General features: G+C 40.3%; 1 protein-coding gene across 3 annotated transcripts in view; it reads right to left on the bottom strand.

Annotated features, from left to right (window-relative positions):
• Positions 1 to 15,013, bottom strand: part of Vps13c (vacuolar protein sorting 13 homolog C) — a 160,150-nt gene that overhangs the window by 29,909 nt on the left and 115,228 nt on the right. For all 3 annotated transcript variants that reach the window (XM_029482031.2, XM_021171411.3, XM_029482032.2), the window contains 6 exons: positions 14,175 to 14,339; positions 13,402 to 13,530; positions 13,001 to 13,134; positions 12,283 to 12,409; positions 10,192 to 10,427; positions 414 to 555 (listed from right to left, as the gene is read on the bottom strand). In XM_029482031.2, the coding sequence (XP_029337891.1) occupies positions 414 to 555; positions 10,192 to 10,427; positions 12,283 to 12,409; positions 13,001 to 13,134; positions 13,402 to 13,530; positions 14,175 to 14,339 (933 nt within the window). The remainder of the gene's footprint in view (positions 1 to 413; positions 556 to 10,191; positions 10,428 to 12,282; positions 12,410 to 13,000; positions 13,135 to 13,401; positions 13,531 to 14,174; positions 14,340 to 15,013) is intronic.

Genomic DNA, 15,013 nt, shown 5'->3' with positions numbered 1-15,013 from the left:
ACCTTTCTTTGTAGATGTCTACCCGCTTCCAGCAACATTCACACTGGATGAAATAACAGAGCAAGGCTTATGTGCATCTTCTATCCATGAAATATGCAATCTCAAGATCTATATTCATCAATGTGAAGAAGGTGTTACTCAAAATACAAAAAAGGTTTCAACAGTCATAATGTCCCCATAAGCTTACTGAAAACAAGTTCCATAGAACTGATCAGCAGGAAGAACAATCAATTAACACAGAAAAAAGACAAAGGTAGTTTTGTAACTATGTTTGAATTAAGTACTTAGGCAATCTCTCCAATAAATACAGGTGTACTCACTTTTAAGTTAGTTTCTATCCATGGGACATTAAAACTTTACTCACCACTATCTAGACCAAAGTACCTATAAAACTGTAAAACCACAAGCCATACCTCAAAATTACTGTCCAGCTTAATCCAGCCTCGGTCTGGTGATGCAAGATGCTTCTGATAGGACTGTTCCAGAGACATTATCTGCTTCTGACTAAACGGCTTCCATTTCTGTTTTGGCTTCATCTCCCAAACAACACCTGAGCTAAAATAATTCACAAAGGAAATTAAGCTATGAGTATATATTTTCACAGAACTGCTGCTGAATTTCCTGTTTATCTAGATATCAACATCCTGTGAAAATTACATTGATGCCAGAGATCCTTTTAGAACAGCCAATTTCACCTGCCTTCGAGGGAGCATGAGGAATAAAGCTAGGGGAAATATCGCTCATGGCAGCACACTGGCATCCAGCATGCACATGACTGTTTTTGTACCAGGACCTCAGAGATTATACATTGACCATGTCAAGGGAAGAAAAATAAAGCTTCCATAAAATTTTTAAATAAGAAATTTAAAATATTAAAAAAACTAAAGATGTCTATTTAAAAAATTCTTGTGAATAAGCCAATATTTTACATAGTTATTGTTCCTGATTCTCAAAATCAGGTGTGAATTTTTCAAGTGGAATTTTAAAAATGAAGATTTGTGCGCGTGTGTGTCCTTGCATGTAGTGCTCATGGAGGCCAAAGGAGGGCATCAGAAACATAAGAGTTTTTTCTGAGTCACCCAACATGGGTGCTTATTTTGAGACTCTACTTCAGAGTCTCTACAATAGCAGCACATACTCTCAACATCTACTCCAGCCCTATATTTGTGCTGATTTATAACAACTATTTTATAACATCATTATAGACATTTGCTGCCAAGTACTGACATCAATCTATGAGAACACTGCATCTATTTTATTTTTATTTTATTTACTACCCCTGAGGGGTTTATAAAATTCTTTTTTTTTTATTTTTATTTTTTTTTAATATTTTTATTACATATTTTCCTCAATTACGTTTCCAATGCTATCCCAAAAGTCCCCCATAGCGCCCCCCCACTTCCCTATCCACCCATTCCCATTCTTTTGGCCCTGGCATTCCCCTATATTGGGGCATATAAAGTTTGCAAGTCCAATGGGCCTCTCTTTCCATTGATGGCTGACTAGGCCATCTTTCGATACATATGCAGCTAGAGACAAGAGCTCCAGGGTTCTAGTTAGTACATCATGTTGTTCCAACAATAGGGTTGCAGATCCCTTTAGCTCCTTGGGTACTTACTCTAGCTTCTCCATTGGGAGCCCTGTGATACATCCAATAGCTGACTGTGAACATCCACTCCTGTGTTTGCTAGGCCCCAGCATCGTCTCACAAGAGACAGCTATATTTGGGTCCTTTCAGCAAAATCTTGCTAGTGTATGCAATGGTGTCAGCGTTTAGAAGTTGATTATGGGATGGATCCCTGGATACGGCAGTCTCTAAATGGTCCATCCTTTCATCACCGCTACGAACTTTGTCTCTGTAACTCCTTCCCTGGGTGTTTTGTTCCCAATTCTGAGAAGGTGCACAGTGTCCACACTTTGGTCTTCATTCTTCTTGAGTTTCATGCGTTTAGCAAATTGTATCTTAAATCTTGGGTATCCTAAGTTTTGGGCTAATATCCACTTATCAGTGAATACATATTGTGTGAGTTCTTTTGTGATTGTGTTACTTCACTCAAGATGATGCCCTCCAGGTCCATCCATTTGGCTAGGAATTTCATAAATTCATTCTTTTTAATAGCTGAGTAGTACTCCATTGTGTAAATGTACCATAATTTCTGTATCCATTCCTCTGTTGAGGGACATCTGGGTTCTTTCCAGCTTCTGGCTATTATAAATAGGGCTGCTATGAACATAGTGGAACATGTGTCCTTTTTACCGAATGGGACATCTTCTGGATATATGCCCAGGAGAGGTATTGCTGGATCCTCCGGTAGTACTATGTCCAATTTTCTGAGGAACCGCCAGACTGATTTCCAGAGTGGTTGTACAAGCTTGCAATCCCACCAACAATGGAGGAGTGTTCCTCTTTCTCCACATCCTCGCCAGCAACTGCTGTCACCTGAATTTTTGATCTTAGCCATTCTGACTGGTGTGAGGTGGAATCTCAGGGTTGTTTTGATTTGCATTTCCCTGATGATTAAGGATGTTGAACATTTTTTCAGGTGTTTCTCTGCCATTCGGTATTCCTCAGGCGAGAATTCTTTGTTCAGTTCTGAGCCCCATTTTTAATGGGGTTATTTGACTTTCTGGAGTCCACCTTCTTGAGTTCTTTATATATATTGGATATTAGTCCCTTATCTGATTTAGGATAGGTGAAGATCCTTTCCCAATCTGTTGGTGGTTTTTTTGTCTTATTGATGGTGTCTTTAGCCTTGCAGAAGCTTTGTAGTTTCATGAGGTCCCACTTGTCAATTCTCGATCTTACAGCACAAGCCATTACTGTTCTATTCAGGAATTTTTCCCCTGTGCCCATATCTTCAAGGCTTTTCCCCACTTTCTCCTCTATAAGTTTCAGTGTCTCTGGTTTTATGTGAAGTTCCTTGATCCACTTAGACTTGACCTTAGTACAAGGAGATAGGAATGGATCGATTCGCATTCTTCTACATGTTAACAACCAGTTGTGCCAGCACCATTTGTTGAAAATGCTGTCTTTCTTCCACTGGATGTTTTTAGCTCCCTTGTCGAAGATCAAGTGACCGTAGGTGTGTGGGTTCATTTCTGGGTCTTCAATTCTATTCCATTGGTCTATTTGTCTGTCACTATACCAGTACCATGCAGTTTTTATCACAATTGCTCTGTAGTAGAGCTTTAGGTCCGGCATGGTGATTCCACCAGAGGTTCTTTTATCCTTGAGAAGAGTTTTTGCTATCCTAGGTTTTTTGTTATTCCAGATGAATTTGCAGATTGCACTTTCTAATTCGTTGAAGAATTCATTTGGAATTTTGATGGGGATTGCATTGAATCTGTAGATTGCTTTTGGCAAGATAGCCATTTTTACAATGTTGATCCTGCCAATCCATGAGCATGGGAGATCTTTCCATCTTCTGAGATCTTCTATAATTTCTTTCTTCAGAGACTTGAAGTTATTATACAGATCTTTCACTTCCTTAGTTAGAGTCACGCCAAGATATTTTATATTATTTGTGACTATTGAGAAGGGTGTTGTTTCCCTAATTTCTTTCTCAGCCTGTTTATTCTTTGTGTAGAGAAAGGCCATTGATTTGTTTGAGTTAATTTTATATCCAGCTACTTCACCGAAGCTGTTTATCAGGCTTAGGAGTTCTCTGGTGGAATTTTTAGGGTCACTTATATATACTATCATATCATCTGCAAAAAGTGATATTTTGACTTCATCTTTTCCAATTTGTATCCCTTTGATCTCCTTTTGTTGTCGAATTGCTCTGGCTAGGACTTCAAGTACAATGTTGAATAGGTATGGAGAAAGTGGACAGCCTTGTCTAGTCCCTGATTTTAGAGGGATTGCTTCAAGCTTCTCACCATTTACTTTGATGTTGGCTACTGGTTTGCTGTAGATTACTTTTATCATGTTTAGGTATGGGCCTTGAATTCCTGATCTTTCCAAGACTTTTATCATGAATGGGTGTTGGATCTTGTCAAATGCTTTTTCCGCATCTAACGAGATGACCATGTGGTTTTTGTCTTTGAGTTTGTTTATATACTGGATTACATTGATGGATTTCCGTATATTGAACCATCCCTGCATCCCTGGGATGAAACCTACTTGGTCAGGATGGATGATTGTTTTGATGTGTTCTTGGATTCGGTTAGCAAGAATTTTATTGAGGATTTTTGCATCAATATTCATAAGGGATATTGGTCTGAAGTTTTCTATCTTTGTTGGGTCTTTTTGTGGTTTAGGTATCAGAGTAATTGTGGCTTCATAGAATGAGTTGGGTAGAGTACCTTCTGTTTCTATTTTGTGGAATAGTTTGTGAAGAACTGGGATTAGATCTTCTTTGAAGGTCTGATAGAACTCTGCACTAAACCCATCTGGTCCTGGGCTTTTTTTGGTTGGGAGACTATTAATGACTGCTTCTATTTCTTTGGGGGATATAGGGCTGTTTAGATCATTAACCTGATCTTGATTCAACTTTGGTACCTGGTATCTGTCTAGGAACTTCTCCATTTCATCCAGGTTCTCCAGTTTTGTTGAGTATAGCCTTTGGTAGAAGGATCTGATGGTGTTTTGGATGTCTTCAGGATCTGTTGTTATGTCTCCTTTTTCATTTCTGATTTTGTTAATTAGGATGCTTTCCCTGTGCCCTCTAGTGAGTCTGGCTAAGGGTTTATCTATCTTGTTGATTTTCTCAAAGAACCAGCTCCTTGATTGGTTGATTCTTTGAATAGTTTTTCTTGTTTCCACTTGGTTGATTTCACCCCTGAGTTTGATTATTTCCTGCCGTCTACTCCTCTTGGGTGAATTTGCTTCCTTTTGTTCTAGTGCTTTTAGGTGTGTTGTCAAGCTGCTAATGTGTGCTCTTTCTAGTTTCCTTTTGGAGGCACTCAGAGCTATGAGTTTTCCTCTTAGAAATGCTTTCATTGCGTCCCATAAGTTTGGGTATGTTGTGGCTTCATTTTCATTGAACTCTAAAAAGTCCTTAATTTCTTTCTTTATTCCTTCCTTGACCAAGGTATCATTGAGAAGAGTGTTGTTCAGTTTCCACGTGAAGGTTGGCTTTCTATTATTTATTTTGTTATTGAAGATCAGCCTTAGTCCATGGTGATCTGATAGGATGCATGGGACAATTTCAATGTTTTTGTATCTGTTGAGTCCTGTTTTGTGCCCAATTACGTGGTCAATTTTGGAGAAGGTACCATGAGGTGCTGAGAAGAAGGTGTATCCTTTTGTTTTAGGGTAAAATGTTCTGTAGATATCTGCCAGATCCATTTGATCCATAACTTCTGTTAGTTTCACTGTGTCCCTGTTTAGTTTCTGTTTCCATGATCTGTCCATTGGTGAAAGTGGTGTGTTGAAGTCTCCCACTATTATTGTATGAGGTGCAATGTGTGCTTTGAGATTTACTAAAGTTTCTTTAATGAATGAGGCTGCCTTTGTATTTGGAGCATAGATATTCAGGATTGATAGTTCCTCTTGGAGGATTTTACCTTTGATGAGTATGAAGTGCCCCTCCCTGTCTTTTTTGATGACTTTGGGTTGGAAGTCAATCTTATCTGATATTAGAATGGCTACTCCAGCTTGTTTCTTCAGACCATTTGCTTGGAAAATTGTTTTCCAGCCTTTCATTCTGAGGTAGTGTCTATCTTTTTCTCTGAGATGAGTTTCTTGTAAGCAGCAAAATGTTGGGTCTTGTTTGTGTAGCCAGTTTGTTAGTCTATGTCTTTTTATCGGGGAGTTGAGTCCATTGATATTAAGAGATATTAAGGAAAAGTAATTGTTGTTTCCTGTTATTTTTGTTGTTAAAGTTGGCATTCTGTTCTTGTGGCTGTCTTCTTTTAGGTTTGTTGAGGGATTACCTTCTTGTTGTTTCTAGGGCGTGGTTCCTGTCCTTGTATTGGTTTTTTTCTGTTATTATCCTTTGAAGGGCTGGATTCGTGGAGAGATAATGTGTGAATCTGGCTTTGTCGTGGAATACTTTGGTTTCTCCATCTATGTTAATTGAGAGTTTGGCTGGGTATAGTAGCTTGGGCTGGAATTTGTGTTCTTTTAGTGTCTGTATAACATCTGTCCAGGATCTTCTAGCTTTCATAGTCTCTGGTGAAAAATCTGGTGTAATTCTGATAGGCTTGCCTTTATATGTTACTTGGCCTTTTTCTCTTACTGCTTTTAGTATTCTATCTTTATTTAGTGCATTTGTTGTTCTGATTATTATGTGTCGGGAGGTATTTCTTTTCTGGTCCAGCCTATTTGGAGTTCTGTAGGCTTCTTGTATGTTCATGGGCATCTCTTTCTTTAGATTTGGGAAGTTTTCTTCTATAATTTTGTTGAAGATGTTTGCTGGTCCTTTGAGTTGAAAATCTTCATTCTCATCCACTCCTATTATCCGTAGGTTTGGTCTTCTCATTGTGTCCTGTATTTCCTGGATGTTTTGAGTTAGGATCTTTTTGCATTTTCCATTTTCCTTGATTGTTGTGCCCATGTTCTCTATGGAATCTTCTGCACCTGAGATTCTCTCTTCCATCTCTTGTATTCTGTTGCTGATGCTTGCATCTATGGTTCCAGATTTCTTTCCTAGGGTTTCTATCTCCAGTGTTGCCTCATTTTGGGTTTTCTTTATTGTGTCTACTTCCCTTTTTAGGTCTAGTATGGTTTTGTTCATTTCCATCATCTGATTGGATGTGTTTTCCTGTTTCTCTTTAAGGACTTCTACCAGTTTGGTTGTGTTTTCCTGTTTTTCTTTAAGGACTTGTAACTCTTTAGCCATGTTCTCCTGTAGTTCTTTAAAGTCCTTCTTGATGTCCTCTACCATCATCATGAGATATGCTTTTAAATCCAGGTCTAGTTTTTCAGGTGTGTTGGGGTGCCCTGGACTGGGCGAAGTGGGAGTGCTGGGTCCTGATGATGGTGAGTGGTCTTGGTTTCTGTTAGTAAGATTCTTACCTTTACCTCTCGCCATCTGGTAATCTCTGGATTTGTTATAGTTGTCTCTGTTCAGAGGTTGTTCTTCTGGGGATTCTGAGTATCCTCTGTCAGCAGACCTGTACAGACTAAGTTCGGCGGAGTCTGACATGGCTTATGATTTCAGCATTACCTATCTTAAAACTGAGTTTGTGGCAACATAAATTTTGCATATAAGCACTGTCATCTGGCTTTCTAATTCTCAATTAAAGTTCATACAGAAACACGGCCAATTCCTTGAGCAAGAATGGATTCCAGTTCTAGTTAAGAGTGCGAGAGCAGTGCATGGGGTGACTATTTTCTTCAGAAAGATTTTACTCAGGGCTCTGAATTTAAAGAGTTCAGTGAGAGGCTTCTATTGCTACGTCATTCAATTGCTCTGTGGTAAGACACAGGACAATGAACTTCTACTGCCATCAAGTCACAGAAATGATGGTGGTTAAAGCATAGACTGAGTTCGACAACACCCAACAGATTCAAGTATCTCCCACCAAGCATCTGCCGACACATAATACAAAGAACAGAAGGTGTAAAGTGCTTCATACTTTCAAGATTCTATGAACTTGACCAACTAAGATTGTGCTCGCAGCCATAATGCATCTTAGACTTCAGCTCAGCCATGGAGAATTTATCTTCCCCATTTGAAAATATTCTCACCATTCATTTTAAGCTCTGCCCTGACTTCTCAGATGCACAATGATTGAGTGCAAGGGAGCACTAGCTGACTGGAGAGCCATCTGTGTCGCCAGCCTTTTGTAGCTGACTGATGTTGTTCTGAATGTCCTCAACTCCATGTACAGCTGTCCTCACAGAAACGCTAGTGGGCTTAAGTAATTTATCATCTCTGCACACATTTCTTTAGCTGCCGCAATCAGACAGGATCATCTACGAAAGGCTTTCCTTGCTACACTTAGCAAAGGAGTCCCTCAGAAGCTGACTTTGGCTATAGCCTCATTCATGGTGATCTTTGTGAAAACTTGGGTTGTGGTGAGACATTCTGTCTTACAGCTTTCTAACTTTTCCAGCCCCTGCTCACCTGCATGCACGCTTAGTTTGGAAGTGGCAGTGTCTTCCATATTCTTCTGGCACAGCGACAATTGCACGATGCAATAAGTTAATGCTTTATCAAAAATAATGTGTTTCTACTATGCCCTCAAAGAGAGACATTCAAAGCCCATTCTTCCTGTTTTCACATGATGGGTATCCAGAGTAAGAATAAATAAATAAGCAATATAGCAAGACAATATTCATTGTGATTTGAGTGCACAGAGCAGCAGCGAGAAAGCAGCTACACATGCGTGACAATAAATAAACCACTCCTGGGCTGCGCACTGTGAACCTCATACATGTGCAAGAATAAATAGTGGCCCCAACCACTCCTGGACTATGCACTGTGAACCTCATATAACTTCACTTCTCATAAAATGTTATTTGGGTGTTCCCCATCTTTTCAATATTAAACACTTTGGTTTGAAATCAAAAGCTGGGGGCTGGGGAGATGGCTCAGTGAGTAAGAGCACCCAACTGCTCTTCCAAAGGTCTGGAGTTCAAATCCCAGCAACCACATGGTGGCTCCCAACCATCCTTAACGAGATCTGACTCCCTCTTCTGGAGTGTCTGAAGACAGCTACAGTGTACTTACATATAAATAAATAAATCTTAAAAAAAAAAAAAAAGAAAGAAAGAAAGCAGGCTGAGCAAGCCAGTAAGCAGCACCCCTCCACTGCCTCTGCATTAGCCCCTGCCTTCAGGGTCTGGCCCTGTGTGAGTTCCTGTCCTGGCCCACTTCAATGTCAGACTATGGAAAAAAATAAAAAAAGCTATACATAAACAGGCAGTGGTTTCACTGTGACTTATCATTCATACTTTACTGAGGTGTATTAAAGAAAACCGTTTGTAAAATAAATATGAATCTATAATATTTTAATTTACTTAGCTAATGATGTTTCCTATGTGTTGCATAAATCCAGCAGCTCTTCCTGATAAAAACCAAGAAACCTGGGAAAGCATCCTCATGTTTAGGGCATCTAAACAGATTGTTCTGTTGTGGGAAAACTGTCCTCTAAATAAGTTTTTACCAAACTCACTGTGATTAGCAGACAAGAGAACCATACAAGTGTTTTCTCAGTAGAAACTGAACCAGAGGAATTAACTGGCTGCAAAAGTTCTAAATAGCCATAATGGCTAATAATAAATGACATAATAACTAACTAATAATAAATAACATAATAACTAACCACGAAACTTAGAATCCAGAGGAAACTGATGCTCAAGTATGGAGGGATTGGCTGGACTCTCCCTTCTCACATGCTGGCAGGCACAGCGAATTTCTAGCTTACAAACTCTCAGTTAGATATCTCACTTAGGGAGTGAGTTTACAGGGCTCTGACATTTCACAGTACCTGTAGTTACCAGTGCCCACACCTTTCCTTTCCCACACTCTCCGGGCTGCCTGCTGGGGTATCAGAGAACTTAGCTGCTGTTCACTTGGGAAACCTGCCCCTTCCCTCAGAGATCTGTAACAAGGAACCCAGATGCTGCCAGGGCCTGACTCCACTAAATGCTGTTCCTGCAATGTTGTGTGTGATATTGGAATATGAACTCTCCTAGAAGTGTGCTTTGCAGTATGCTATTGTCTGTAAACATCAACCTCAATGACCCATCTCAGTGTTCCTGAACCCACAAATACACATTACAGTGTGTGTGTGTGTGTGTGTTGCTTCCCTTATGAACATTTTTTTCTAATTTATTTCTAGTGGCTTCTCCCAAGGCATACTAGTTTCCCCAAATTCCACTGCGTAAATGAATTATTTCTACTGCAGATGCAGATACTATTTTCAGTTTTTCTCAATGTTTTTATAACTCATTTTCTAAAACAAAAAAGGAAAGAGGAGGAAAGGAAGAAGGACAGAAAGAAAGGAGGGAGGGAAGGAGGACAGAAAGAAAAGAGGGAGGGAAGGAGGGAGGGAGGAAGGGAGGGAAGGGCTGACGGATGGACTGTCTTCCCTGCCAACTGACATGAATACTGTGAAGGCACAGAAGGCCCCTGAGTCCTCTGAGACTCTGGACCTATCACCTGGCAGTCCAAACAGTTACTCAGTAAATATGTCAAATTGAGAACATGATTCTATCTGTATATAGTCTCACTAAATGGGTATTGTGAACTTGGGGCTTTTTAAAGACTTCTGCATCTTATCTCTCTTTGTATATACCTGGTGATTCCAACATATGAGACTTCCTGCTTGTTTTCATTGTTAACCAGAGAGAGCCCGAGGCTGTGGAGCGACAAGGCTACTTCGTGATCGGCCTGCTCCATTTCTTCAGCTTGGAGTGCTTTGGAAACCAAGGCAACATCATCTGTGAAAAGCAGAACCCTCTGGCGCCCATCAAGGAAGGACACCCAGTGTATCTGGATGTTCGCATCGTACGGAAACTGACCACACTCATCCTGAGGAAAGAAAGACACTGAGTTAAACATGGACGGAATTTTCATACTTAAAGCTGGATATAATAACTGGGGAAGATCAGAAAAGCTTCCAAAGATTGACTGTAAGACAGAGAACTCCAGTCATCAAACTGACATAAAGCCAGCACTCACATAAAAATAACAAGAACGCTCACCAGGTCTAGGAATATGGCTCCATGGATAAAGCAGGTCTGTAAGCAGGACCTACATTTTAGAGCTCTAGCACCCATTTAGAAGCTAGGAAGGGGAGTGGCTGCCTGCAATCCCAGCACTTTGGAGGCTGAGGCAGAGGATTTGGGGGCAAACTGGCTCCTTAGACTAGCCCCTGTCTTGTTTGTTTGTTTGTTTGTTTGTTTGTTTGTTTTTGTTTTTCGAGACAGGGTTTCTCTGTATAGCCCTGGTTGTCCTGGAGCTCACTTTGTAGACCAGGCTGGCCTCGAACTCAGAAATCCGTCTGCCTCTGCCTCCCAAGTGCTGGGATTAAAGGTGTGCACCACCACGCCCGGCTAGAGACCCTGTCTTGATAAAGTAGGAAATGACTGAGAAAGACACCAGAAATCAATTTGGGAGTGCTACATCCACTCACAGACTCTTATATGTGCCAACACATGTGTGTGTACACACACACACACACATCATTGCTTTCCCTATCATAGACAGAGTAGTGCCTTAGCTTGTGTCCCTGGCTAGTGTGGCGGGGCTCTGAGCAGGATCTCCAGCATGCTTTACTAGCACCAGTGTGGTAAGATGATTGCCTGTCTCTCCAACTGGAGAACAGTTCCTGCTGAGAAAAGAAGTCAGCAGAAGAAGAGGTGTGTGTGTGTGTGTGCGCGTGTGTGTGCGTGCTCGCGCGCCTATGTGTGTGACAGGGGTAAATAAGTGGCAGTGGAAATCCCAGGATTTTTGAGATGCTGGACCCAGGGGACATCTGTGAGAAAAGCTTCAGGTATGGAGGTGAGGGTGCTTCAGAGAGAGGGGCTGTGTCTGCTGCAGGCAGCAGAGCTAGCAGAGCAGGGTGACTCAGCCCTCTGCACCTCAGGTGATTCCTCCACAAGCCCTAGATGCTGGGCATGGAGCTGCAGGATTTCATGTTCTCCCTGCTGGATTCTCTCGTTTGCATATGATCATTCCATGCTTTGCCCCCATCCCCCTTTTTTTGGACTAGAAATGTTTACTCTATGCCACAGTATGTTGGAAATATGTAACTTTTTCATGATTGTCCAAAGCTCACAGTTCTAAACAGTGTTGGGACTCTTAACAACTAGAGGGTCTTATGAAGGTTGACTGAATGCATTTTGCCTTATTAAATGGTCACAACACAGGGCCAAGAGATAGAAGGCTAGTATAAAAGTAAATGGCTGGCTGTGTGGTTGACCAGGGATTCGCCTGTAATAGTTTATACTGATTGCCAATTTGATAGGATCTAGAATCACCTTGGAGACAAATCTCTGGACATGCTTATGAGGGATTCTCTAAATAAATGAAGAGAAATAGAGAGATAAGCTTAAATGTGGACAGCACGCTTGCAGGAGCTGGAGTCCTAGCCTGAATCAAAAGGAAAAAGCAAGCTGAGCACCGGCTTTCACCTCTGCTCCATCACTCCAGACACAATGTGGCCAGCTGCGTAGCCTTCCCTGCCTTGACAAACTGTAGCTCCATGAACATCAGAGGCCCAAACACTTTCCTCTTTAAAGATGCCTTGCATTGCACTTTATCTTAGCAACCAGAGAAACGACTCATACAAATTGTTTGCAGTATAAAACACAAAAGTAACATTCTTAGAACATTTCAATTCACTTTGTTTCCATGAAAACAGCACTTCCATATCAAAGGGTACCTTTAAGAGATCATGCTCCCCAAAGTTAGCTGCATAGTTCCAAGTGAGTTTCCTGGTGCCAGTGGGATCTGCCCAGGCAAAGAGTCGAGTTTCTCCTGGCAGCAATACTAGTTCCTCCTGTGACCCACTGAAACAGTTGACAGAAGATCAGCATTATAAAGTTGCTTAGTTAATAACATACAACTCAGCCCCAAAACAAGTACACTAATACGTCCTGTAACTAGCAATACGTCCTGTAACTAGCAGTTCTGATGCCTGGACAGACAGACTATGTCAGTGCAGTACAGTTCCAGACACACATTTACAGGAACGGGGTCACTGCCATTCCCAAGTTACTAAGAGAAAGATAATGTTTAATGCATAATTTCACAGACCTTTGTCTGCATTCTGAAATTTATAAAGACCCAAAGCCCAAAGATTTTTCTCAGGTTTGCTGTCAAGCCATTTGACAAAAAGACCCATTTGACTTGATTGGGATCTTTAAAAGCATCTATTTGTCCCAGTTCATATCAGACATGTAAGTTATGCTGTAGAAATATAAATGTGTTTGGTGAATACTATGTCAAAACTTGCCAGCGTATTAGGAATAAACACCACATGCCTCTTACCACCGTTGTAAAGTCTGAAGCCATCTGGGGTGTGACACTGTAACATTTCCCAGGAAGGAGCATGGATTATTGAGAGCAAAATGGCGATCTAACCCTGCCTTGTCCCATACCTCTGTTTGTATGTGAGGACATCCCACTGTGTGTGGTTCATCATCAGGGCAGGCGCGGATCCCTCATGATAGTCAGAGAAGGTTATGACAGTTGAGTGCTCAGCAGTGTTTACGTCCACCAAGATGCCTCCATTCTATTTCAGAGAAGAAGAACTGTGCTCAGCTTACTGGCTAAGTATCTCAATTACATGGAACCATTCCACATTCAATCAGCTTTACAAACACGTCCCTTACTCTCAAAAGTTCTCACTGGCTCTGGCTCTCACAAACATGTGTTATCATTAAAATGCCCACAGAAGCCTTACAAGGAATTTCCAGATCTCTATAGCATGGCTTACAGGAATAAGTTCAGTCAACTTTTAAAAGTCAAAGACATGATATTTTGTAATATGAAGACTTACCAGATCTTCTAAGCTCAATAAAGTGCCATTGTCTTGTCGGTTATAAAAGAATGGCTTGGAAGAGCCTTCGTAGCCCACCACTCTCACACAAAGTTTGCCAGACAAATTTTCAGGCCAAAATGGAATGCACTGAAAAAAGTATAATACCAGGACATAAGACAGCAGTTCATTAAACACATTGGGTAATTAAACTTTCAGGTCTAGATCTTATTTAATAAAATATCAGTAAAGTTGTTTAAATGTCCTCTATACTTCATAGTAAAAACATTGACAACACTGACAAGCTGGGTGTGGTGGCACACGCAGAAGCTGAAGCGGGAGCTTCCTAAGTTCAAGGCCAGCCCAGGTTACACAGCAAGAACCCATTTTAAAAAACAAAAACAAACAAACAAAAAAAAAACCCTACTGATATAATCATGAGACCATAGTGCATTCATCAGAATAAAAATCTATTAATCTATATGTACTTGTAGCAATTACATTATAAGAAACTCAAGAGCTTACTGATTAAGAATGCCTCCATATCCTGTGTACTTAAAAATGTCATTCTTCACTGCATTTGCCTTACCAAGTTCATGTATCCATTTTAGTCATATGGGGATAACTAGAAAATGACTGCTAGCCATCTAGACTGAGCTAATAGAAAATATTACCAATTATTTTCTAATAGGGTGAAATAAAGATCTTTTGTAGTTGCTGTCACAGTTAACACATATGCATGTCCATGTTTATCTGTACATTTTGGGAATCAGCCATATCTTAGGGAAATTTACCTCTGAAGAAGCAACATAGTGCCATTTGTTGGTTGGTATGGAACCATCTGAAGCAATCTCTCCAACTTCTAGGTCTAACGAGGACTTATTCGCAACAGTACAGAAGGGAGTCAGAGTGACTACCCGTGAGAGATTAAAACTGCTCATTTTGATGCTAACCCCGACCTGAGGGGAGGAAACAAACACGATCATTCTCCTGCTCTTTATTCAGTGTCAAAAATAAAGACATAGGTCACACACATGTAACTGAAAATATATAAACTAGGAATCTTAGATAAAGTAACTGGTAAAAGCTGTATTCTACTATTGTCTCTCATAGAAAGGGCTGGCTTCTCACATCAGCTTTATCAGAAATCAACTACAAAACACAGATCACACTCTCAATGACATCTCGCAATGATGGATTTACTGTCTGGTTTGTTGGTTTTTTGTTGTTTTGTTTTGTTTTTTACTTATTAATAATCTAAATGTTAAGTGCTTTATAGTTAGTAGGCTCAAATTTAATTGCTTTGTCTATTACCAATAAAATCAGAATTCTGAAGCAGTAGAAAATGGGTCATGTGGCATCCGATTATTCAAATTTTCAAAGTAGTCAAGCTTAAGATTTAAGATATAACTGAAAGGGTATATGAAATGAAGATTTTAGTATATCTTGAATATTACTAAAGTTGCCCAATCCAATGAAGTCAACCCATTTGAATTTTGACAAATTCAAGTTCTGCTTTGATAAAATAATAGAAATCTGCAGACCATCTTCCAAAGAATTTTTGATTTCAGACTTCTGTGCTCTTTAGGAGCCGGCTTGTTTATTGAAGTGTGGGAAAGCAAATAAGGTCAAA

This window comes from Mus caroli, unplaced genomic scaffold (genome assembly GCF_978045245.1).
Source record: "Mus caroli unplaced genomic scaffold, Mus_caroli_1 scaffold_11, whole genome shotgun sequence".
Classification (NCBI taxonomy): Eukaryota; Metazoa; Chordata; class Mammalia; order Rodentia; family Muridae; genus Mus; species Mus caroli.
Note: the sequence above shows the minus strand (reverse complement) of the source record. Positions and strands in the feature narration are given on the sequence as shown.